Below are 26,728 nucleotides of genomic sequence, written 5' to 3' on the forward strand. Positions count from 1 at the left end.
ATTGATTTCATTTTATTCTGCATGGCTATTTTATCATTAGTTTCATTTGGAAGAGAAAATAGTAAACCAGTTTTTATGGTTACAGAATGGCATTGAATTGTGAGCTTTATAAGATTAATAGAGGTAGTGATAAGAGTGTTAAATTTCACTTTTTCTAAGAAAACAAGGAAAGCAAAATAGTTGCTCAGAAAGATTTGCTGCACTAAAATAAAATTGTCTAAATCTGATGTGCCGTTGTGCTTTTTATTATGGTATATAAACAAAGATGGGGATTTCATTCATCTCATTCTGGAAACAAAGTACTTTTAGAGAAGATACCTAAGTGCTTTATTATAGTGATTTTTCTACCACATTTTCAACATATTTTAGGGACCCCTGTTTCCCCTTTTAATGAGAAAATATGAGTTTTGTTTAAACAACTCCTGTAATACACAGTTCTGATAAAAAAAAAAAAAAAAACAAAAAAAACTTGCACATTTAATACTGAAAAATAGTAGAATCCAAGCATCTGGGTCTACTGAGGCTGTTCCTTTGCTCTGTACATTCAAAATCATCTGTGAGATCCTCTAATTTAGGGTGGTTGGTATTCTATGGCAACCTGAGTTTCCTTGCCTTTGTGCACAGTGCCATTGTGAAGTGATTGCTTAGGTTAGCACCTTCAAACTCAGTCAGCCTGCTCTTTTCATACATTTGGTTGTTTCTGTTGATTTCACTCACTGACTTTTTTTTTCTCCTATTTGTACTGTTAAGGCAACAAATAAATCTTTGTTCATGCTGTTCCATTTAAGTCCATTAAAGCACTTCTTTAGTGTACTGTCTTGTGTATTCATTTACAATAGACCAAAGCAAGTTTCCTTTCCATTTGTAACCACTGTAGGTGAACACAGAAAACAGAGTTTTAAGAATAAACAAGACCTGGGTTTTCACAGCTGTCTTGAAGGACTTTCGTAGAAATAAAATAATCAAGTACTTGTTCTGACCTGCAGAATCTTCCCCTGGTGGCAAAGCCCCTCAAGGAATAAACAGAATTTGAGTGAAGTCATCCTTAAAATGCATTTTTCATTACTCCTTTTGTTCCCTCTGTCCCCCTGCTGTTTGCCTCCTACACTAATCATTTGTAATCTTTGAGTGAATGAGTTACCAAAGTCCAGGTGGACCAGAGAGCAGAGGCAAGCCTCCTTCTTGAATTCTATCCCAAACCTATTCTTCTCCCACATGAAGAGGTGGGAAAATTGAGAGAGGTTTAGGCAGTCCTAATACCTATCTTTGCACTTCTCAAGGATGGAGTGGAAAATTTCACAAGCTTTCTTGGGAGGTGGCTTTTATCATTTGGAGAACTGGGTGAGGAGTCCATTGACTATTTGCAACACACATTTTTATTGGCCAAGTAAACTCGTAGCGCATCGTTTGGCTTAAGCAGGCATTTGAATCATTGTCTCTCTCTCTCCCTTTTCCCCTCATAAATGACAGGTGACCAACAAACACAATGTGTCTAAGTCTCGTCTTCAGTACTTTTTCCCAGCAGACTGAGCTCTGAAAAGAGATGTTGAGTTGTTCATTGGAGGTGTCATGGGACAGCCATCTAGGAAAGATCTGCCACAAAATGGAGTGGCTATTGATGTTTAGATCAGAGCCATGGTCTGGAGCTGTGACAAACACAACAGAAGCTTTGATTCTTTATGTGATGTGGAGGAGCAAATGGTGGGATTCTTTGCAGATGCAATGAATTTTTTATTTCAATGCATATCTCCCTCATATCTCCCTCTTTACTGTGTCAAGAATTGCCTCATTAAAAGGCTAAGTTTATTATTGTTGTTGTTGTTGTTGTTATTATTATTATTATTATTCACCACTTTTATTTTATATCCATAAAAGTCTACTGAGGAGTTTGCTTTCTATCCAAAAAGTTTTCTTCAGGATCTAATAAGTAATGTCAAGTTCCTTTAGGGAAATTCCTTTCCTGACTATGATAATGTCACACATTTTGTGTGTATGTAGTAAATATATAAGGCAGATAGTAACAGGTAATTCTGCAATCTGAGTTGTTCACTTCCTGTATATCCAGGAATTTTTCAAAATCTGAAATTTGGCCACTGGATGATTTTTTATTATTATTTTGTTGTTGTTGTTGTTGAATGTTGAAGATGATTGTAGCTTTCTTGAAGGACCTTAAAGCATATATTGTGGAGTTTTTTGGGGAGAGGAAAAACGTAAGAATTTTTTTTTTTGATTTGCTTTTTAAGCAATGGAGAATCTCTGTCTGTAGTATGTAGACTATATGTAGTATGTAGTCTAGCCCAGAATTGTAAAGGCTGATCTTAAATTTCTGTCTGTGGCCCCAGAATTTGTTGTGTTTTCTGAGGACCACCAAATTACAACAAGCTTCTATCAGGTCTCCTACTCCTTAGCTCCTCCCTTATGTTTCAGGGGAGAGGAGGTAGAGGCAGAAGGCTGTATGTGCCTTTCATCAGTCTGTAATTTCCTAGCTTGGGGCAGCCGAGTGCAACACAAATGATACAAAAGAGAATAGAAGAGGTGGCCTTGGATTTATATATGAATTACAAATTCTTGACTTGCAGGCTTTGGTAAATGTATACATAGATATTTCTCTGTTTTTTTTTTTTTTTTTTTTTTTTTTTTTTTAGGAATACACCATAGATATAATTTTTGCCCAGACTTGGTATGACAGTCGTCTAAAATTTAACAGCTCAATGAAAGTGCTTATGCTTAACAGCAATATGGTTGGAAAAATTTGGATTCCAGACACTTTCTTCCGGAACTCAAGGAAATCTGATGCTCACTGGATTACAACTCCAAATCGCTTACTTCGAATCTGGAGTGATGGAAGAGTATTATACACTCTAAGGTGGGTTCTTAATAAATAAGTAGAAAAACAAAAACAAACAGACAGAATTGTTATAGCTAAGAATATGAAAATAAAAAATATGGAGCATGTCTCTGGCAATTCTTTCTTGGACCACAGGAATTTGAAAATTTTCTAAGGAGAAAAAGAATAAACTATTTGATCATGAAAAACATAAAATAGTTAGTACTGAAATATATTGCGCAGATGATTGGGTAGATCCAATTGAAATGGATAGCAAATTTTAATTACATTTAGGTAAAAACAGGATTAAAAAAATATATATATATATATATATTATGTAGCCAGTAACATATATCAATATATCAGTAACATATATAGTAACACATAATAGTGGTGGTCTGTCATTAAGCTAACACAGATCTAGTCATAAATCATTTAACAAATTTCTGTGCTAAGCAGTTCATTATTTAATTTCCACCAAATTATATTCTATCAGAAAAATATGAGTGCTTCAAAAAATAAAAATCATAAAAAGTTTAATTAATTCTAAGGACCAAGTTCTGCCTATACTACTTTACGTGTTTACCCTAAAAGGCTTTTAAACCTGTTCCTCCAAATTTGGCATAAGCAAACATGTTGGCAATTAATCTGCTTGGTAAATGGGGCATGCTTTAGATGATTTAAAGTTTTGCATCTAGGCTATCTGTACTGATCTTTTAGTCACTTATCAAAGAGTTCTTGAATAGCTTTAGTCTACAGAAAGAATTTTAGGGTCATCTCTCAGTTTTTATTTTCATTTCGCAAGAAAGTCTAAAAAATCTTGCTAGTTTTGGAGCTGTTAGTGAATGCAAAAGATGCCGTAAATCTGATTCTGCTCTCCATCAGTTATTACTATCATGATTACTATTTAAAGTAGAAAGTTTAAATTACTTTCTTTTTTTTCATTTATGATGTTTTCATATGCAGGCTGTTAGTGTTGTATGAGTATTTTGTAAAAGTATTCTGTAACAGAAGAAAGAAGAATTGTATTGTTTTAAAGAGATTCTGTTCCCTTAATTTTTTCTTAATATGCTTCATTTGAAGGTATATGAATACCTTGGGAGAGCACTTTGTAAACAGTTTATTCTTCTGGTGTTTATAAAAATCCCTATATAGTCTCTTTTGTTAACATGATATTTATTTATTTATTTATTTTTAGCGAAAAATTCATACTTAGACTTTACCCTTCTGTCTGTTTAGTTTAACAGAGTTTAATATATCAATCAAACAAGCAAAACAAACCAAAAAATGTGAGCTCTCCCAAAGCAATAGTTTAGAGTTATTGTGCTGGAGTTTGAGATATAAAGTGCAATAAGCTAGTAATAAAAGAGCAAAACTGTGTATTCACCTGGCACTGTAAAAAGCAAACATCTGTATAGTTGAGATTATGGTCTGAATTTAGCCTTAAGTGGAATAACAGTGAGAAATCCATAGGTTGCTGATTGAAGCAACAATAACTAAGTCTGACAGTACTCCAGATTCCCCTGCACCACCACTCTTTCCTAACTCAAGGTGTGCTGATTCTTTAATGCTCAGTTACTCTTACATTCTGGCCTACTGAGTTTACTCTGAGCTTAGACCTTACTCATTCCTTTGCACCCATCAGTGATTCCAGATCTGGTTGCATTGCTTTTAAAGAAGTCTAGTTTTGTTGTCTTTTTCTGTAAGGGCTTGATTATCCAAAGACTTAAAATGGAAAGCAAAGGCAATAAATGCATATACCATAGTTGGTAAATTTGAAAAGCATCTCCAGAGGTCTCTTCCCTCCTCCCCCCTCCTCCTCCCCCCCCCCCCCCCCCCCCCCCCCAAGGTGTATAAAAAGAACTACACTTTCCCTTATAATCCCATAATCCCTTTCTCTTGGTCAGGTCAGATTTTGGGAAACCTAATGACATTTTGGGTAGAATAACTACTTAATTCACAGATTTATGGTGTTTTATGTTAGTGCATGGAACAACCCTTTTCCTATCCCTTTTAGTCTGGTATGGAAGTATTGCATACAGTTCAGCACATGAGCATTTTGTTAATTTTCATGTTAATTTTCAAAGTCTTATTTTAGAAGAAATTCTGATTTTCTTCACTGTAGTACCATCAGACAAGGAGCTATTCTAAATGCAAAGAAGGCAGTTCAGAGTCAAACCCTTTAATCTAGCTTTCAAGTGAAAGTTAGTTGAACTGTTTTTCTCATTCGTTGCTTGGAAGATCTTTGGAAATCTGTAATAGTATTTTTCTAAAAGCAGCAAATGTTTCTGTTGTCCAAATAGTATGAGTTCAAAACTGCTTCTAAAATGTTTATTAGCTACCTGAATAATTTAAGTGCCTTAGACATTGGATGAGTAGAAATGTTATGAAATGCTCTTTCCAATCCATACTACTGTCTTTAACAGAGCTTCTTCCATAAGCGTAGAGCAGGCCCTATGTTAAAGTTTTGGTGTAATAAACTCCTCTCCTTGCCCTGCCTTCATCCCCACCCTTTTACCCCTTTTTCTTTAAGAGACATCTGGGAAATCCCTCAAATCACTTGACATTTTTGAAATTGACTTGATATGGCAATTGAAACAACACAGGTCCTCAGGCTGCACGTGATGATAGTTTTTGTTCTTCAAAGGTCATGGTGGATGCTTTTTGCAGATACACAGTTGGCTATCCATAAGGTCCATTAAGTGGCAAAACTGATTTCAGTGCATGCTTTTTACTATCTAGTCTGAAGTTTCTGGATGTCTGGATGCTTGAATATAATCTCCCTTGTCTTTTTATTTTTTCCTTTTTTTTCTTTTTCTCTCTCTTTTTTTTTTTTTTTTTTTAATTTCATTTTCTAATTAGACTGACAATTAATGCTGAATGTTATCTTCAGCTTCATAACTTTCCTATGGATGAACACTCCTGTCCACTGGAATTTTCAAGCTGTAGGTGGTACAATACTTTGTTTTCTTCTCTTTCTACATTCAGGCTTTAAATTTCCCTAAGTTCTGGCAACAAGAGAGCAAGTAATTACTTTTTAACGCCTTGCACTGAAGGAAAAATAACAGACTTGTTTATAATTTGCTTTGATTTATTGTATTATTTATTGCACTATTAAATGCAATAATGAATGAGTTGAATTACATGCGTTTCATTTAGTTGCAGCTTTAAAAATAATCATATTGCTTAGGAATGTGATGCAGTGCCCATTCCAGTTAATAGGGATCTATTTTCCTGGAAGAACTTTATTTTTTAATGCCTGCCATACTTGCCAGCTTTGAATTGGTTCCATGCGGTATACTTAAGAGCAAAAAGACCTGCTCTCTTCAGCCTGTTCTTGTAAATGCTAAATCAGTATATTGACTCCTTATACTTTCAGTCGAACTTACTTATATGAGCAACAAATACAACATACAGACTTATTTTTTTAATATAAACTATGTTAAATATATATATACTGTTCCTAAGGGAATTGTTCTATTACTGGCAAAAGAATCCTAAACAACCTGAACACAGCTAAACAATTTATTCCTAAATGTGAAATCTAATAGGCAATGAAATCAAACTTCAGTGATTCTTCTTAAATGAATATTTTCATTTAGCACTTTCTTTTTTAATATTTCTAGCTAAATTAACTTTGGTAGCTCTGATGTTTAAATACAATTTGGATAATTTGGAACAACATGTGAAACACATGAAAATCAAGAAAGTTGCAGTTCCAGTTGGATTACTGAACAGTGACTCCAGTCACAAAAATCCATGATAGGGAACTGAAATTTTAGCAAAGTATAAACTAGCAAGTGTATATACTTTTAAGCTCTTTGTAGTCTATTAAACTTAATGTATATTACATATTGATACATAGCGATGACTCTGAGACAGTTTTTCATGTCAGAGTTCCAAAATTTTGTGTAGGTATTTCCTAACCAGTTGTATTTGTACCGTTTTTGGTTGATCATACTAGCTAGACTTAAAAGTTAGGCTAGATATTTTTTCATCGTTAGGTGTATCAGGTGGAGTACAGATTTTCTCACTTTCTGATGCACTTTATATATTGCCCTAGTTTAGTTTATAAACAACTTCAGAAATCACAAAACATGCTTTGATATATACCATGGCTGAACACTTGATTTGCTCTGTTTTGTTCTAGATGGATATCCCAGAAATGAAATAGAATACAAATGGAAGAAAACCTCTGTTGAAGTAGCAGATCCAAAATACTGGAGATTGTACCAGTTTGCATTTGTAGGGTTACGAAATACAACTGAAATTTCTCATACTCTGTCTGGTAAGGCAAAGTGTGAAGTTTTATTGCATGTAATGTCAATGTAGAACAAATATAATAGAAGAAGATATAACTAAAACCCATTTTAAATGTCATCCAAGAATGCATTATTTATTTATTTATTTATTTTTAATTTGTAGGTGATTATATTATTATGACAATCTTCTTTGATCTCAGCAGACGTATGGGATATTTCACTATCCAGACATACATTCCTTGTATTCTCACAGTTGTTCTTTCATGGGTGTCATTTTGGATCAATAAGGATGCAGTTCCTGCAAGGACATCTCTGGGTAAGGATGTGTTTTGTCACCTCCGAAGATTCTGGTACTCCGCAGGAATACAAAACTGCAGAGGTCACTGGATTAACCACAGTTTATTCCCCTTCAGGTTATGACCGTTGCTTACCCTTTCTCTTGAACTGCAAGGTATGAGGATCCAGCTGTAGTAGCACAGCACAAGGAGGGAGTGTTGAGAATGGAAATCTGGAAACATTGACCCAGGCCTTGTGGACATGCTGCTGTTCACATAAATATATATTTTTCTTTTTTATGTTTTTTTTTTTTTTTTTTTGTCATCTCCATTCTCCAGAAAACTGTGAAGATATGTTTTTATTTTATTTTATTTTATTTTATTTTATTTTATTTTATTTTATTTTATTTTATTTTATTTTATTTTATTTTATTTTATTTTATGTGTGTGTGTTTGGTGAATTTATTTTGTTTATTTGTTTGTTTTAATAATGAAAACAAATGGCTCTCTGAAGTCCAAGATAAGAGAGAAAATTTGCAACCAAAGTTGAACTTCAACCATTTAAGCACATTAAATTGCAAATTTTCTGTTTCCATCCTTTGGGACATTGATTTTTTTACAGATATTACTTAAACGTTGCAAGTTCACTACAGTTTTAGTTCTGTGTTAATGTTATCATGGCTGAACTGATTGGTGTGGCACTAGCCTCCTACATGTGATCATTTGGGATTCATACACTGCCTTGTAGAAGTGTCGTAGTTCCCATATATTCATAATAGATGGAGATGCATGGAAGGCATAGGATGCACAGTAGCAATTCACAGCTTAGTACTGGTGGGTGATTATAGTAAAACTGGTAATGACAGTATGACCCCTTCTTTTTGGAAAGGCCAAGAGTTGAGAGTGTATCTTAGGATGTGAGAGATCTTCATCATTTTAAAGGGTTTTGAATACACCATTCCCACCTGGTAGGAGCATTTCCTACTAGAAGTAGGAAAGTCCAGGCTTTAACTCCCTGCCTTTCCGCTGAAAATGGACTACAGTCCAGTCGGGACTGGAAGATTCAAGAGTCAAGAAAGAAATTAAGCAAAAATGAGCATGGCTTAGTAGCCTAATAAAAAGGTAAGGGAAGAAAATCCAAGTCTTGGATCTTACATATGTGCTATTCAAAAGTTCTGTGATAAGTTTCTGAGCATAAAATCTTGAATAAATAAATGAAATTATCTCTTGATATTAATAAATGTATTATAAAATTTCTTTTACTTTGTAATCATTGGGCATCATTTTGGGGACAGTCCAAGAGGATTCTAGCTGTAACGAAAAAAAAACTGTCGTATTGGTATCCTGCTAGTATCTAATTTGTTCTTTTTACGGAGTGCTTTTTCTGTACCACTAACTCAGCAAATTTGCTTTGGATCTCATGTTGAAACTAGAGTTTTAATGCTGTCACTTCAGCAGTACTGTCTTTCGTCTACTTGAGATGTACTACAAATGTTTGCCATATCATATTTATGGCTCCCTGCAGTTAACTCTGAGTTCCTTTTGTGTGAATACTCAAAAGCCAATGTTTGGCAGATTGTAGGATGACTTTTCTCAAATGCAGGCGTCCTGATGAAATTAAAAAAAAAAAAAAAAAAAGAGTTAAAGAGTTTAGAAGTTAAACAGATGTAATTTTAAAGGGAAAAAAAAATAAAATAAGGACTGATAAATTAAGAAAAGAAATCCAAAACTAAGTAAGGTGCATCATGGCAAGTAGTTGTGATGCTGTGGAAGGTTTGCTTCCTTCCAGAGAGCGGAGAGGACTGGAAAAGTCCATGTCATCTTTCATCCTTTTGGAACAGAAGCCAGCAGAGAGAATAGTGGGTGTCACTTCCAACCTGGAGTCTGTGCTGGGGTCTATATAAAATGGTATATATAAATGGGGTATATATAAACTGCTTGGTAATTTTTCTTGCATACATGCTGGAAGATCCTGGCAGATTGGGGTTTCCCAAAGCAGAAGGATTGTAATGATTAAAGGCCTTTGGATACATAATTTTTCAGAGTAATGTCTAATTGATTCTCAAAAACATTTACTGGGAGCAAAGCACACTACTGAAAAACTGTGTGGTTGTCTGTGTGCCCTTTTAGGCAAGTAATTTCTTTGAAAAATCTGTTGTAAAATCACCTCTGCTTCCCTCCTGCATCATCAGTCAATAGCAACTCCTGATTCCATGCTTAGATTGAAAAGCCATAGAAAGCCCTAGACTGGTATAGCACTTAAAGACAAACAAACAAACAAACAAACAAAAACTTTTAACTTTTTTTTTTTTTTCTTTTTCAATAAGCCTGCACATGTAAGTAACAAATTATGTGTGTGTTCAAGTATTGCTCTCCAAAGTAAAGGTCACATCTTAATTTTGGACTACTATGAAAAAGCTTTGCATCTCCCTGAAGCATCACATATAAGAAGAAAGTGTTAACACCTTCTAAATGTTAAACCAGTGAAAGGGGTATTGTTGAGATACTAAGCAAATTGGTACCTAGGACAGCTTGTTCATTTAATTAACCTATATATATAAGTAAATAAAGGGAAACATTTTCTATTACTAAAGACAAAGTGTTGAAAAAATATCTAGTAACAAAGAATGAGACCAGAAAGGCTAAGAGAGTCATCTAATTTGACCTACTACAAATCAGAAGCAAATAGTTGTAAACATTATTCATATAATCATAGAATCATAGAATAGCTTGGGTTGGAAGGTACCTCATAGATCTTACAGTTCCAACCCCCCTGCTTAGGCAGGAACATCACCCACTAGATCAGTTGCTCAGGGCCTCATCTAACCTGGTCTTGGGACATCCACAACCTGTCTCGGCAACCTGTTCCAGTGCCTCACCACCCTCTGAGCAAAGAATTTCCTCCTAACTTCTTATCTAAATCTCCTCTCTTTTAGTTTAAATCCACTTCCCCTCATTCTGTAATTATCCGATTGAGCAAAGAGTTGCTCCCCATCTTTTTTATAAGTCCCCTTCAAGTACTGAATTCCTTTTTCTGATGCTTTCTGAAAGTTTATTGTTTCTGTTTTTGTTGTTGTTGTTATTATTTTTAATTATTGATATATAATGCACCTTTATTTTATCTGTGTGTGTTTTTAGACATTTTAAACTATCAAGAACCAAGGGTCTTTTACCTGTTTATAAAATGTGTGCTTATTTGTACCACTTTGCCTATTGTACTTCTTTTACACATGCATTCTGTAACATTTATAAAATTATACAAACTTTATCAGTGTCTTGTTTTCTTTGATGTGTGTTGAATATGGGAAGGATTTAAATTAAAGGTGAAATGTGCTACCTTCTGAATGATCCCCTGGTGGGCACTGGATCCACAGTGTGTATGAACGTGATCTAGGATGAATCCTGTTGTGGCTCAGTTCTTGTATGCCTCATGAATGAATTAAGGGCTAATTTGTGTAGTGTATTTATATATATATAGTAACAATATGATCAAATTACTCACATATATCCTTACTTTTCTGTTGTCTTTCTTACTTTCGTTATCAAACAGGCATTACAACGGTGCTGACCATGACAACATTGAGTACAATTGCCAGGAAGTCACTCCCAAAGGTTTCCTATGTGACAGCAATGGACCTTTTTGTCTCAGTTTGCTTCATTTTTGTGTTTGCTGCCTTGATGGAATATGGCACCTTGCATTATTTTACCAGCAACAGAAAAGGGGACAAAGGAAAAGATAAGAAGGCAAAATCTAAGCCATCAGTAAGTTTAACCAAATGATTAAGAAGGAAAAAAAATGGTTCTTGATTTTATTATCATATTAATTTTGAGGTACTTTTTCAAAGACAGCTTATTTATTTATTTATTTATTTATTTTTATATAAGTGGGGGGTTGTATTCGTTTTCTGTAAATACAACTAAAAAGCAAACTTTTGATCATTCCACTCATATGTGAGTGAGAACACAAGTCTAAAACACCCTAGAGGGTTGTTTTGATGTAATTTTCCATGCTATACCCATGGTGCTTCTACAGCTGCCCATGGAGCTTGTGCCTATGGAGAGTTCTGTAGGGGCAAAGCATTTCTGGAAACAACATCTGTCAAAGAGCCACAGGTGAGATTTTAGCAACAAAGATAATGTAAATGGACTGAAGCTGTGAGGATTTGTTAGGGTCTGTATCACCTAATGTCATTTGGGTCTTACCTTGCTAACACTGCAGAGGAAAAACTGCTTATTATCAGTTAGAATTCTGACCCTCTTTCACTTCATAAACAGTACTTTAAGTAATTTTTTCATTTACTTCCATGTTTCTTTCTGGTAAAATGAATCTTCTGGTTTTTTTTTACCAGTTGAGGTTTTTCTTGTATGAATGCCCAGATATCATAGGAGTAAATACTATTCTATTTTAAGAGAATTTCTGTTCACATGGTTAGAATATTGGAATTTCTGAAAAAAAACATTGTTGGAAGACAGTACAAATATTTAAAACTAATCTTTAAATTACTAAAATATTTAGGAAAAGGAATTAAATCGCTTATTCATTAGAAAAGTAGTCCTATTAGTTGAGGCTTTATTCTAGTCTTCTTTGGGACTGAATAAAAGGAAGGACAAAGTTGTAAAGCCCACTTTTGGATCATTTCATCCAAACAAGTTGTAGCATAGACAAATCAGTTGTCCTTCTTGTGAGAGGGCTGAATGACACCTGTGTAAGATCAAACAGAAGATGAAATGAAATTACAGAAGCCCAGATATGGAATTGCATAAATCCTGGTATGAACCACATCTGTTTTGTGACTCCCATCAGTAAGTGCTGGTGCACCTGTTTTGAGCAGTGCTATTGTGGGAAATTGTTTTATGGCAGCTCTGTGGAACTGCTGTGGCTTAATAGCAGGGAAGTGAGAGTCCGTTTGTTTCATATGGACAACTAATAATGGTGACAAGACTAGCGGTGAAAGGTTAGTACTACATTATCCTGCCTTTGTCGGGTATCATCATGATCCTCAGGAAATCCCAGACAAGAAAATTGGAAGTCAATTGGAAAATGTAGATGTAAAACCTCCTCGCTGTTAGTGGTAAGAGCAACTGCATGGAAGGTAGGTGTTAGCAAGGGCCACAGCTAAACTTACTGTGTTTGCTTAATGATAGAGGCTGCAGAATTTGGGGTACATCCCAGTGTTAGTATAGTTTCAGTTCAGTTTGAGATTATTGTGGCAACAAAGTCTCAACAACACTTAGGGATCAGGGATCAGAAATGGGTGTATTCACAGCATGTGCAACAAGGAAAAAGTGAAGAGAGGAGGATTACTGCATATTCAAACCAGTGAGAAATTAAAGATCAGCTGGTGGCAAATCAGCAGATATTGAAGTGGTTTGAAAGTATGCTCTCAAGAAATGGAGCACTGAGACCTTCCAGAACTCGTCTTCCTATATCAGCCATTTGTGCAATAATCTGACAAATGCTTTGAGATTTTCCACACATAAAATAATGCAAAATATAGAAGAATAGTGAAATATAAACTAAGACACGTCGAATAAACAGCTGACATTTGGACTAAGATTAGAAGTAGTAATTTAATTCTCAAAACACTTTTCAGTTGTGTTTTACTTTGTTCTTAAAACATGCCTTTTATTTCTAAGGAGTGAAAAAAAAATATTTTCATGTACAGTTCTTTAAACATGCTTCAGCACATTATGGCTTTAAGAGCATACTAGATAAGAAATGGCTAAAAAAATGGAGGGTGTCAAATTGAATATATTTAGATGTAAAGGATTTTCATTCAATAAATAAAGTTTTTATTAAAATTTAAGAAAATCTAAAATTTCTTGCTCCAAACAGAGCAATTAAACAAAATATCTGGTTAATCAATAGGAAGTCACACACTTACAAATCTGGATTTATTTCCTCTTTCTTTCTTTCTTTCTTTCTTTCTTTCTTTCTTTCTTTCTTTCTTTCTTTCTTTCTTTCTTTCTTTCTTTCTTTCTTTCTTTCTTTCTTTCTTTCTTTCTTTTTTCTTTGTCAGAGACTACTATTCATTCTTTCTTGCAATTATGGATGTGCAATTAAAAAAGAAAAGTCTACACAATTTAGTTAATTTAATTCAAATAGTCATTTTATTTTTTTCTGAAAAGTTCTTATTCACAGGTGTGTTTTCCTAAGAAAAATTGCTTTGCATAAGTTTTATTTCTATTTCAAAATGCAATAAAATATTATTCCAAGAACTGATGCCGAAAAGGTGTAACAAAAGATCTTGTGAAGTAATGGTGAGATTTTACAAATGATTACTGCAATATTATCTTAAAAAATATGTGCTGGCATAAATCAAGAAAGGTACTATGAATTGGCTTATGCAAATCCACATTAGTAATGATAATGAGTTTGGGCAGGAAAGATTAAACTTAATAAGTTGTGGATCTTGTTCTGGTTTCCATTTCACCAGAAGTGAATGTATCGCCTATGTTATGAGCTCCACAGATGATGGCTGTCTTTTGTACATGTGCTATTGTTAATTCAAACTAATTTGGTTTTCATCTTACTGCAGAGTATTATAAATGCTTGTCACTGTATGTAGAATTTTATCTACAGTATTAATAGTTATGTACATGCACAGTACACGTATAGTACTCTATATACATTTTTTTTTTTAAAGTCCCTGCCAGTCCCTGCCAATAACATGAGTTTATGTTATTGTGAAGTATTGCATTCTACTTTGCCACACACCATAAACTCACTTATACCAAAAATGGAAAAAAAAAAAAAGGTTAAATGATTTTTTTGTTTGTTTTGTTTGTTTGTTTGTTCAAGTTACCAGTTGTCACTACAAGTTTCTTTCTGGACTATTCACCTTTCTGATGATTTGAGCTCTGCTTTGTAATCTCTAAATTCATAGGTTATGGATCCTAGATCTGTTTTCTCTCATTGATGTGGATCCATGTTGGGCTCAGTAGGCCAAATTGCTAAGGAATTTATTTTAGTTTTGTCCTTTCCTGATCTCCAGGTTTACCTTAAAGATTTCATTTGATATTTTGAAAAATATAACTTTTTCACATCTTATCCCCTCACCCCACCTCCTTTACCTTATTACATTGTTTTATGTACATGTTATGTATTCCCTGTAAGGAGCTAGGCCTGTAAGATGGCACTCTTTCTGCCTCTCTCAGGGCACCTCTACAAAATTCTACATGTACATCAGAAGCTAGTTTCAATCAACTATGGTGGTATAACATAGGATTTGTTGAACAGATGGCAGGGAGAATGCTGGTAATATTTCCAGCAACAGAAGAAACTCTGGAGCAAACAATCACTGAGTGCTGGAGAATCCTGCTGGGATTCTGAAGGTACAAGCTATTGAAAAGTAAGGATTTCCTTGGCTGCTCTTCTTATAGGACTGTTTTAGTTTTTCTTCCGTTTTGCTGTGGAATGGGCTATTTCCTTGTTTCCCTTCTCTGAATGTCTTCCTGTGATATGTCAGTAATTCTTGAGAGCAGGTGACTACTATAGTAATCTGAGTGGTGAGTTAGGTCATGTGATCAATGTACCCTTGAAATATAAAACATTCCTTCCCCTTTTGGTGTTGAATTAACACATTGATTATGAAGTCTCACTGCATTCTTTACTGTGGTCTTAATCTCGTGTAATGCATAATGACTGGTTTTGATTGCAAAAAAAAACATTTTTATAATCTATATCTATTCTGGGGGAGAGATGTTCTCCAGATTAGGCACAGATAAAGATGAGGTATCAATTCTCAGAAAATTAGAAATCATTTGTCCCGTCAACAATAAAAAGTTGTACCATCATTTTTTCTTCCTACCATGATGTTTCTGAGTTGGGAATTCCTATTTTATTTCATGAATGAAAATGAATCATTCCATCAGTCTTACATTGGTGGAACCAGCAGTCAGAAAATTCTTGTAAAGTCAGAAATAGGCATGCCTATATTAAATAGACATATTTCCCTATATATATTTCAAAAAAGTAATGATTTTGTAAGTTCAAAACAAATTTAATGTTACATTTTACAAAAATAAGATCTGTTTGTAATGTCTCATATGTAGCTGCTGTTTTATTGTTGTCAGTATTTTATCATAACTGAAAAGAATAATGAGGTCCTTTAGGATGATAATTACCTCCCTAGGTCATCATGTCTAAAAAGTGTTGAAGCAGCAGTCTGTATTAATCTTCCTCTGGTAAAAATGCTTATTAGTAAAGTTACAAAGGCTATTAAAAATATAGAGGATACTACACAGTTTTAACACTGTCCCCTTGGGATATGGTAGTAAAATGTCCCTGCAGCAATAAAGTTGCTCCTTTAACAATGTATAGACATCTGTGTACTGGCCAAAGTAATTTCCTGGAAGTGGGACAATTGGACTCTAAAGCATCAGAACAATTGATATGATGTGGCTTCTTGCTTTTCATACATTTCTCATACTTTCCTATAATGTATACTTTCATACTTTCCTATCATGTATAAATTATAAGAAGGATTCTTTTATATGTTTCAGTAGAGAGAGTTGCTAATTACTTCATTGTAAATTCAGTTAATGACTGCATTATTTCCTGTTTTGATTCCTTGTATGACAAGAAGAAAAAAAAGTAAGAGCAGTATCGATGTAACCACCATATTCAGTCTGAAAATTTTAGGAGATACCAGAAGTGGGATGGGACTGAAAGAATGAGTGAACAAGATGACTATAGAATAGTGTAAAAAGGCTATGGGATTTAGAAATTAAAATAAGGACAGACAGAGAAAGGGAGAATGTATTTTGGAATATTTGGGAAAACAAGGATAAGGAGTGAAGAGCTACATGGAAACAAAATAATAAAAAGAGGAAAGATGGGCAGTGGTAGTGCAAGTATAAGGAAGGTGGAAAGTCACAAGAAAGGTAATAGCAAACAACATATATAATAGGTAATAAGGCACACAGGTTATTTCTCTGAAAGTTATTTATGAATCTTAACACCTGTTACACTCAGTTTTAATGAGAATGCAAGAAGGTTGAGTTATGCACATGGAAAGTAGAAGTAAGAATTAAGAACTAAATTAATCATTTTCACTGACTTCATGGCATTCTCCTAAGGAGCCTTATGTCTTGGTTTCTTTCAGCATGGCATATTTAGGGATTTAGCATCAGAGGGTTAGATGACATAACCTGGCCTTGTGTGTATCAGCCTGCAAAAATCCAACAGTAATGCTGTTCTGATCCCACTATCTTCCTTTAGTGAAAATCCAGAAACAAGCCCAGTCCAGTACTAAAGATTCCAAATGATAGTAAAGCCATCATTCCCTTGGTAGTGGTGCTTATATCCTGACCATGGTTTTGTTTATGACCCAGTCACCAAGCTGTGGCTGACTTCAAAATGTCCTTCTGTGTAGAAGAACAGTGTTGTGTAGATGGGATCAGCTAACCCTATCTGTGTAACTCAGTATTCCCAGATCCCATCAAAACCCAGTTTTCACTGTGGCAGGTAAAAAACATTTATGATCTTTTGCCTGCCTGAGCTAATTATATAGAGCAGTTCATAATTTGCAAAGCTCCCAAAACTGTTTTCTGCAATATTTGAATTTCTTTATATTGTGCTAATGTGCTTATAGTGGCCCTTGCTGTGGGAAGCATATGGAATTATTTGACGAGAAGGTAGAACAAAAACAAACACTGTATTTTTCTTTTCTTTTTTTTTTTTTTTTTTTTTTTTTTTCTCTCTTAAGAAACCACCTGCAATTGCTGTTCGACCTGGATCAACACTGATTCCAATTAATAACATTAATCATCTCCCCGAACGTGATGATGATTATGGATATGAGTGCCTAGAAGGGAAAGACTGTGCTAGCTTCTTTTGTTGTTTTGAAGACTGCCGCACAGGATCTTGGAGAGAAGGAAGGATACACATTCGTATTGCAAAAATTGACTCCTATTCTCGAATCTTCTTTCCAACAGCCTTTGCATTGTTCAATCTTGTTTATTGGATTGGCTATCTTTATCTATAAAATTCAGTGGTTGGACAAACTCAGAAAAAAAAAGTTAGTTATCTGTCAATGCTTTTCAGTGAATGACCATGGAATGACTAAAGAATAGAGCTGGTCCAAAATGATTCAGATTGGATGTTTTTAAAATCTGAAACAATGAGAGAAAATATGATGATGTAGTCTCCCTCTTGTGATCAACTATAGAACATATTTTGAAGAGGAAATTTAAAAATAAAACTTCTTATGATTTAGGTTATCTGAAAACAAACCTATTTTTGTCCAGCTCTAACAAAATGCACAGACAAAAGGCTATATTATTGAACTGAACATTTCTACATAACCTTTGAATTTCAATTCTAAATGATAATGCAGATGAATTCTGTAGCGTCTCTTACACCTTAACAAATAAAGCCTTAATAATATGAGATTAGTTATTCTCATTCATTTCATCTATAAGATGATGATATTTATTAACTCCTGACTTTAAAAAGTTGAAGTGGAACATTTCTATTTTTCAACTAGACATTTGTTCTCTGCTGTATGTTAAGAAGAATGGTTAAGTCATGATTAATCACATTCATATTTATACAAAACACAGAGACAAGAGCAGCAAGAAATGCGTATATTGCAAAAAATCCACAAGGATAATTCTGAGCTTGTCTTATCCTGACCATTGATATAGGCTTTTGGCTTTCAGCCTTTGATTACATGTATGTCTGTGCTCCATCTGCTGTTATTTCACTATTACAGGTTTCCCAGAGTTCTCCAAGAGGGCTACAAATTTGATAAATTCCTACCTTGCTGCCATTGATCTAATTTCATGGAATCCAGACTGGTGTTGGCTAACTTATTATGTTGGCCCTTCAACATAATACTCTACACATCCTCCCCATCTCCATCTCCTTTGTCTTATCCATACTCAGGGGCAGAGAAAGAGTTAAAGAGTTTAGTAGAATTTGTATAATCAGAGTTCGGAAAAACCCTATAATAGTACTATAGACTTTGTATTCAAAGCCATTTATCCATCCTATCCATTCATGAGTAAAATATAGGACCTGGTCTGCTTCACATACAGTATAGTTTTGTATATTCTGTTTGTTACTGCTTATGCTTCTCACTGAGCCAAAGCCAGATTTACTGATACTGTGTTACGGATTGCTGTGTAATTACCTCTTTGATATATATATATCCTTGATATATATACTTTTTTTTTTTTTTTTTTTTTTTTTCTTAATGAAAAAGCCTTTTCATAAGAGGAAAAAATAAATATAATTCTTATGTATTACAGATCCTTCTTCAAGATGGGATGTATCCCCCCAAAATCACAGGACCAGTACTCTAACCTTTCTATGGTCAGAGCTTCTGTTCCCTTTAGTAGGAATTCTTCAGTGGTAGTCTTTCTGGACTAACTTCTATGTGTTGACTATTGCTGGCTGGCAGCATTTACTATCTAAATTCTATTTTTAAATCCATTGTCTTCATTATAGAAAAATGCAGTCTTTCCTCCTTTCTCAGAAAGAAACTGGTCTCAAGTGAGCTTGCAAAAATCACTGTAAAATTAAGATATGCATTACGTAGAAGTCAGAATTACACAGAAAACCTTACAGATCTTTAAAGAGGATTAATGGGATTAACATTTGGCTGTAGGTGAGGATGCTCGGTACTAGAGATAAAGACATGATTAATGGTTAATTATAGAAAATGATACATGGAAGAAGCCACCTTCCCACCCCCTCCCCCGTATTTCTGAATGTGCTACCTCCTCTGAATTTTTATCAGAAATAAAGTAATGGATTTTCATAGGCTAGTTGGTACCAGAATTAATAAGATGTTCAGTACATATGTGAACAGTTACTGCAGTGTTCAGCCCTAAAGTTTAATAAAGAATGCCAGACTATGTGCGGTGAATCTGGAAGCAAGTGTGACTGAGAAGATCACATTTTAGTTCAAGCTTTATTTCTTTATTTAGCCAAACATCATCTGTTGTATGACCTTTCTGAGCACAAACTTCCTCTGACTGGTAGACTGAGGGTAGAAGTGCAGCATCATTAACAATGTTATTGTTTCTTTAGATTCTCATTTTCAGAAAATGTTCAGTACAATGGAAATATGTCAGTTTTAATTCCATAGTGCAGTGTGATTTTTGACAGCACACTAAACATCTTCCTCTGTAGGAGGGATGAAGGTGGCTTCGGTAGCAGTATGTTAGATGCATATTTGAAAGTCATTCTACTTGCTACTCAATACAGGTCCAAATTTTTGTGAGCTCCTGCTTGTCATTCATTTATCTTTAAACAACAGGGACTTGAAAGAACTTGTCACTTTGCAAGGGGAAATACAAATTTCACAGCACATCCAGTTAGTTTTTTTATTTGGTTGTCAGTTGCCAATCAACCTCCAGTGATTTACCTGGGCAACAGAAAACATCCTGAATAAAGGAGGGATGGATAAAAAGTCTTTCATCATTAATTTCTATAAAACAATGTAATGAAATATTAAATCTATGGAATGTTATGACTTTTGTTTAGAGATGCACTTGCTTCTGTCTGTTGACAAACTTTTCTGTGTATTTCATCTGTTTCTGATGAAATCATTTCAGTTTCCCATAGTACTGTGAGTTCAAATTGAAATGGGAATGCAGTGAACTGTAACTTAGCATGTAATAAATGTGTTATTTTAGTCCTCTGTGTTTTTTTTTTTCCAGTTTGCATGTAAATTAATATATAAATTACATTAATATATTACAAGAATATATTATTTTATATATATATATATAATTATATATAAATTACAAGAACTCTAAGCATTGGTCAAAAAAAAAAATAAAAATGCAAGAAACAGAGACAACGGTTACCTAGGCTTAGATGCTGTGACCATTTTTGAAATCTACCTGGAAAAAAACTCATTTACTGATAGGTGGGATTGCAATATTTGGAGTCCTATTATTCTGACCACTACTGCTTAAAGACATGCTTAAACCTATTCCTAATCAGTACAGTAATTAGTCCAGAATTTAGAAAAGCATGTGCTTATGTACTGACATAAAGAGTGATGCTATCCTGAATTGATGCCATTAAGACATGCTTAATTTGCATTAATTTCAATAATGAGTGTTCAGTAGCTCAAATCATTGAGCATTAAGGATGGGAGCCAAAGCCTCTTCAGTAAAACATTTTCTCATTGAAAGAAAGGGACACAGAGGAGAATTTGCCAGAAAGGCAGAGAGGGGACAAACAAATCTGTGGAAACTGTTTGCACCCATGGTGAACATCTCCTGAAATGTATTTTTCAAAACAGAGACATTTATTTCCTGCATTTGTGTTTACCACTTGTAAAGTAAGTAGAGGTCAAAGTGTTACTTTTTCGTAAGGTTTTGTCTGTGATCGTACTTCCTGATCTTCAGTGCGTGTCTTCTGTGTTTGAATGCATGTGTTTAATGTAGTAGCAGTAAGAGTGCAACCAACGCATGAGCTCTGGGTAGTGTATTTTATATTCACATGTTGATGTCCTTCAAAGGCTTTAACCTTATCCAGTTTTCTGACATTCAGAGACATAGGATTGTGGAAGGCTTTGAAGGAGAATCACCTCCAACACAGTTTCTATAATTTTCTGTTGCTTATTTGTAATGGTAGTAAAAGATTTGTTTAAAATTGTTATCTGAACTGTACTTTGCAATTTATAATTTGTGAGCACCTTTGGCCTTTCAATTGAAAGCTCAACAGGAGGAATCTGGATTTAAATTGCCATGATGTAAGAGATATATTTTATTTAATTGTATCAGTTATCATTTCAGTTTACTGTTTCCATAAAACTGAGGATTAATGTTAATACTTCTAATTTGCATTATTAAAATCATTGCTTTCATAACTTTTTTTTTTTTTTTTAAATTTATTGCAGTTCTCAGCTTAGTTATACATTAAAGACATTATTTTATGTTTGTAAAATAAAACTGTATTTTGTGGTGTTTATAACAGAGAGAATAGCAACTAAAGTAAAATTTCTTAGCTAGACTAGAGTTTAGAATATGAAACAAGGAATTAGAAAGAAATGTTGTGCTTGTGAATTTCCACAATGAACATGCCATGGGGGAAATTGACTCAATGGCAAAGGTTTTTCAGGTTGAGAAAACACCTGTGCCGGTTCACACCACGTACTTCTTACCCAAGTGGTTTAAGTCAACAAAAATCAGTATGTCCTTTGGTGGTCTCTTGCTTCTGCTTCAATTGTTCCAGCAATTGCAGTTGGAAAGCCATGTTGCCAGATGACTCAAAACCTGAAAAAAAAAAGAAAAAGAAAAAAAAAAGATATTATTATACTCTTGTCTAAGATAATGTTACAATCAGATGGAAGGGATCATCCGACTGATGATGCACCAGTATGGCCCCCTAGATCACTAAGTTTCTTTCTCTTTCAGAGGTTGGAAAGGTGGATTATGATCATGTCAGGCATAAACCAGTGTCCTCCAAGGATTCTGGTAACAGTTTTTGTTTTGTTTTGTTTTGTTTTTAAAAAAGATGATTTCTGCCTGTTCTGCCTGCTGGTCTATGATTTCAAACAGGCTACATGATTTTGTTTAGAAGATGGATCAGAGCTATTACTTCCAGAATAATGGAAAAGCATCTCTGTACATCTGTCTGCACATGTACAGTTTCGTTGTGTTGACTGTCCTGTTACAAGGCACTGGATTTTTATTTTATTTTATTTTATTTTATTTTATTTTATTTTATTTTATTTTATTTTATTTTATTTTATTTTATTTTATTTTATTTTATTTTATTTTATTTTATTTTTTTGCATATGTGGGATAATTTGGTTTGCACTCCTGGGCAAGATGTCCAAAACTTGTTACAGGTTGTGGGTTCTGAGACCTGTTCTAGATCAGTGAATACTAAATTTTTGAGGTTATATATTAGCAAATCTCACCGAGAGAACTGGAACATTACAAAGGCTTTAGAGGAAACTTCAGGCTGCCATTGCAGGTAAGCACTTAAAGTTTAAAACTGTAACAGAAAAAAGAATCTCCACCTTTTATCTATAGGCAGGTGTTTTTGCCCACTAAAAAATCTGCAATATGTATTAAAAAATATATTAAAAGTTTCATGGTATTTTAAGGAAGAAATTATATCTGTAAAATTGCTGAGCAATCTCATTTCCCTTCACAGTGACAAATCTTGCTTTGCCTACAAATTTTGCTTATGGTAAATCAACATAATATGAGCTGGGTGAGGGAGCCACGGGGGATGTTAAGACCTATAAACTGTTCTATGTTCTTCATCCCTGTTCTTAGTCAAGAAAAGAGTATTAAAGTACTAGAAAGTGTATGAAACGTATAAATGAGGACAATTTTTCTACTGAAAACAGGGCTTGAGTTTCACTAACTGATAGGATCCAGAAAGAGACAAGAGTCTGCTCACAGTAATAAGGCTTCCCTTTTGTAATTCTTTGTGGTAGCTGCTTTTCCATACATCTCTGCATGCCTACCTGAAACTCAAAGATTACCCAGGCTGGAAGTAATTTGTTTGCATTTCTGGCTTCACAGAATGATCTTTATCATCATGGTTTAAGTCTTGCTGAATTCAAAAGAAAGGTTTCCTCTTCAAGCTTCCCTGAACTGAATTCATTCAGGGAATGTATGAGAGGTCTACCCATTGGAAAAGCGATTTTCTTTTGATCCAGCTGAGGAGGCAGACTGGCTCTGTAGGGTGGCATTAAGACTACTTTGTCATTTAGATTTGAAAATGTTAAACACTCTTAACAACAATGACCAGTACTGTCCCCACAGAGAGTATAATATTTTTTGCCAATTCAATATTTAAAAACAAAACCCCCAAATGGCTTCTGTTGGTGGGAAGTAAGGATGAGTCATTGTTTACTGCAGAAGTCAATTTCCCTTTAAATTGTTTTTCCTCCTGAGAAAAACAGCAAATACAAACCTTTTGGTTTGCGAAGTCTGCAGAAAGCAGGTCACAGTCATTTTAAACAGGTAATGTCATGTTTGTCCCTCTGCCTCTGATGGTATAGGAGAAGGAAAACTGAAGGGACCTGAAGGGTTCGGAATACTCAAGACAGGTAAATGTAGACATCTGTGTATTCACAGGCTCAACATAAATACACCATCCGTGTTCACACTATAGTCACCCAAAAAATCTTAGTGATTGGTGTGTCTTCACAACATTTGCTTTTCTCACTGTTGCCCACCATGAATGCCCAGAATGTTCTTCATGGACATTGAGGGTTGCATTGTGATATATTTGTTTATAGTTTAAATTATAATATAACATAAATACTTCCTTAAATGAAACCAAGGGATCAGAATCTGTTAATCTTATGTTGATTCCTATCTTGAAAAATATAATACTTGTTTATAATTCCTATTCCAATTAATTAAACAATAATGCTATAATTTGTATTCCTCTCTAATGAATTTTTATAAACAGTGGTTTTGTTTTGTTTTGTTTTTCTATATATTATTTTTACAGTTTATTTTATAGTGTTTCATCTGAAGACTAAGTTTATGGTAATTGTTCAAAAGTAACACCTGGTAATTTATTGTATGACTTCTCTATTATATTGAGGTTTCATTATAATAGCTGCTTCAAATGTGCATACACCCTTATTGAAGGTCTTTGTCTCAACATTTATAGGTCACATAATGTTTCACAGATTCACAATTTGTTTCTTACTAATACATATTAATACACCCTTTTTTATTTTTTATTTTTTCTCTGTTTTTAAAAAATCTGTCATTTTTAAGCTATGTAATTGAACATTCATATTTGAATGTTCAATGTATTCAATTTGATAGAGTTTTGGCAGCAGTGGACAATATTGCAATATTATGCATCAATGTTACTTTTAAAATGATATATGAAAGCCTTTGTTATACCTTCCTGAGCAAAAATACAGAACATTAAGATAAATTGAATAATTTTCAGTGTTCCTTCTAAGGAGTATATATAAAATACATAATACTAATGCAAATCTGCTATCCTATTTCAGTTTTACATTCAGAAGCCTCCTCAGTTGGGCTAATATTGTATGTGCTGATACTTACAGTTCTGCTCAGTTATTTGGTACTTCTCCAAAAACCTTGTTGTGCACTTGTCCATTATTATATTCAGTTGCCCAGAAACATCAAAGTATCCTCACAGGCTTTTAATGTGATTAAACCATGACTTCTTCAGCCCCTCTTAAAATACCGTAACTTTTTGTGTGCAATGCCAAAATTAAAGCATTTTCTGATATTAAATTGAATATTATTTGCTTCTCTGCTTTGATAAAGTCTGTGTGCCAGGTTAGAGTAAAACATTGATATGACCATTTTAGTATTTGACAACATTATTAAAGAGCACAATGGAACGGCATAGACGTTCCATTGTGCTCTTCATAGACGACAAACTGATGATGCTCTTGGCTAAGTCCCATACAACTAAGATTTTGCAAATGTAGTAGAAATTATATTAGCAATGGAAAGACATTTTCATATATAGATTAGAGAGCATATTCTTAAACCTTTTTATATACATCAAGCTCTGATTGTCATTTTCAGAAACATTTTTTTCTATAAAAATTTTGTTCTAAGCATAAAAAAATATGTTTTATTATTTATTTTGTTTCCCCAGTTAGAATGCAGAAATATTTCAGAAGTTTAAAATAATTCTGGATTTATTTGATGAGTTTTGTGGATTCACATTAATTTATTTTTACTAAAAAACAAAAACAAAGCAACAGAATGGAGAACATAAATGTTCTGACTGAAGATAAGAATTGGTATCACTGAAGACAAACATGAAAATTCTGCTTCTGGTGAAAAGTTGATTTACTGATAGGAAAGAATTTCGTCAGTACTGAGGGAGGTGCTGTGATTGCATTCACGGAACAGATGGATTCTAGTTTTCATTGTATGAATTCTATTGCTGTCAAGGTAAAAGATGTACTCAGAGTTTATTTTTTTATAAGCTTCATTTTCCAGTGTGTAATTTAAATACTGTTTTAATTTAAAATCTCTTAAATACTTGCTTTCTAGAGAGTGGTGAGTGTTTATCCCTTTCTGTCTTTCCTTAAGCTTGCATTTAAAGCAATCCAAAAGCAAGGGACTCAAACTAACTAGGTATCACAGATAGTTTTAAATAAATATAAAATTTAGATTTCTGTAGAATATTGCAGAAAGTTCAAGGTTATATATAGTTTTTTAGCCTTTTGTTCTCTCTTGCCTGTGGGATTTTTATTATTATTACTGATTTGTTATTTTATTTTATTTTATTTTATTTTATTTTATTTTATTTATTATTTTATTTTTATTTTATTTTTTTCTGAGGTCTGAGGAGAGATGAAAGCAAATAGAAGGATTTCACCCAGTGTCTTTTTGACAACAGAATACCTCATGCAGAATAGTACATTTTCTGCTAAAATCTGATTTTGAGTACTCCTTTGAGACTGATGGAAGGAATAATGCTAACAAGCTCAGAAAGGAGGAGCTTGAAGCCCTCATTATCAGAAGGTGTTTAGCTGCTCAAAGCATTGAAAGCAGAATTTCTGTATTAAGGTTATAGGAGAAAAACTAGCGTAGAAGGACTTCTTAAAAAAAAAAAAAAAAGTCAGAAATCTGTTGCCCAGAGAAGACTGACATTAGTTTGAAGGATAGGTGTTATAACTCATGACTGTATTGTAAATGTTAATATGTTAATGTCTACAGAATTTTCATATAGATGTTGCACTAGTCCTTGTGCATTGAGTGGAAATGTGCTTGCACCCTGATGCATGGTTCATACTGGCGTCTCTAAGACATAGCTTGTAATATTTTTAATGTAAAACTCTGAAAGCCATAGTCTTAAAAGTAAAAGTAAAAATAGTAAAAGCCACCACTGAATACCACGTGTTCTGTGCAAAATGAACAAATTAGATGTCTGTGCTCTGATGTCTCTAAACTGGTAAGAATTAAGAGAGTTTCAACACTGAACTTTGTAAGAGAGTTGTAATGTATTGTTGGCACTGTATCTGCTGTGAAGTGCATTGGTTACACTGTGAAAAAAAAATAAAAATTAAATAGTGCCTGGCTTCTTACTTTTAAATGCTATTTATTTTCTATGTGGCATACATTCTTTTCTCTTTAGGAATGAATAAAGACCAACCAAAGGTCTGGAGCCAAAATTCCACTTTACCAGTCATTTTGTTTGGGACCAGTTTGATAGCACAGACCTAATGAAAGATTTCCTGTTACTGCCAAAAGGAATGGTCCTGTAATGGTGATTGGATAATCCCACTCTCCTTCCTCTTCCAGGATCCCTCATGGCCATGATGTTTGTCTCCATTTTCATTGTTTTGCTTCTTATTTTATAAAAGCTTGTACTTTTCTATTAGTTGTGTCAGGGGGCAAGGAGCAGAGTTCATGCTGAA

At 34.0% G+C, this 26,728-nt stretch overlaps 1 protein-coding gene across 1 annotated transcript in view; it reads left to right on the forward strand.

The window, feature by feature from the left end:
- The window catches only part of GABRG1 (gamma-aminobutyric acid type A receptor subunit gamma1), a gene marked incomplete at both ends in the record, with an annotated part of 58,982 nt that extends 41,629 nt beyond the window's left edge, over positions 1-17,353 (forward strand). Inside the window, 6 exons of the mRNA XM_084285620.1 lie at positions 2,646-2,866; positions 5,690-5,772; positions 6,978-7,115; positions 7,253-7,405; positions 10,915-11,126; positions 17,075-17,353. Of these exons, the coding sequence (XP_084141746.1) occupies positions 2,646-2,866; positions 5,690-5,772; positions 6,978-7,115; positions 7,253-7,405; positions 10,915-11,126; positions 17,075-17,353 (1,086 nt within the window). The remainder of the gene's footprint in view (positions 1-2,645; positions 2,867-5,689; positions 5,773-6,977; positions 7,116-7,252; positions 7,406-10,914; positions 11,127-17,074) is intronic.
- Positions 17,354-26,728: the final 9,375 nt, after the last annotated feature.

Source organism: Netta rufina (assembly GCF_964035555.1).
Source record: "Netta rufina genome assembly, chromosome: 4".
NCBI classification, from domain to species: domain Eukaryota; kingdom Metazoa; phylum Chordata; class Aves; order Anseriformes; family Anatidae; genus Netta; species Netta rufina.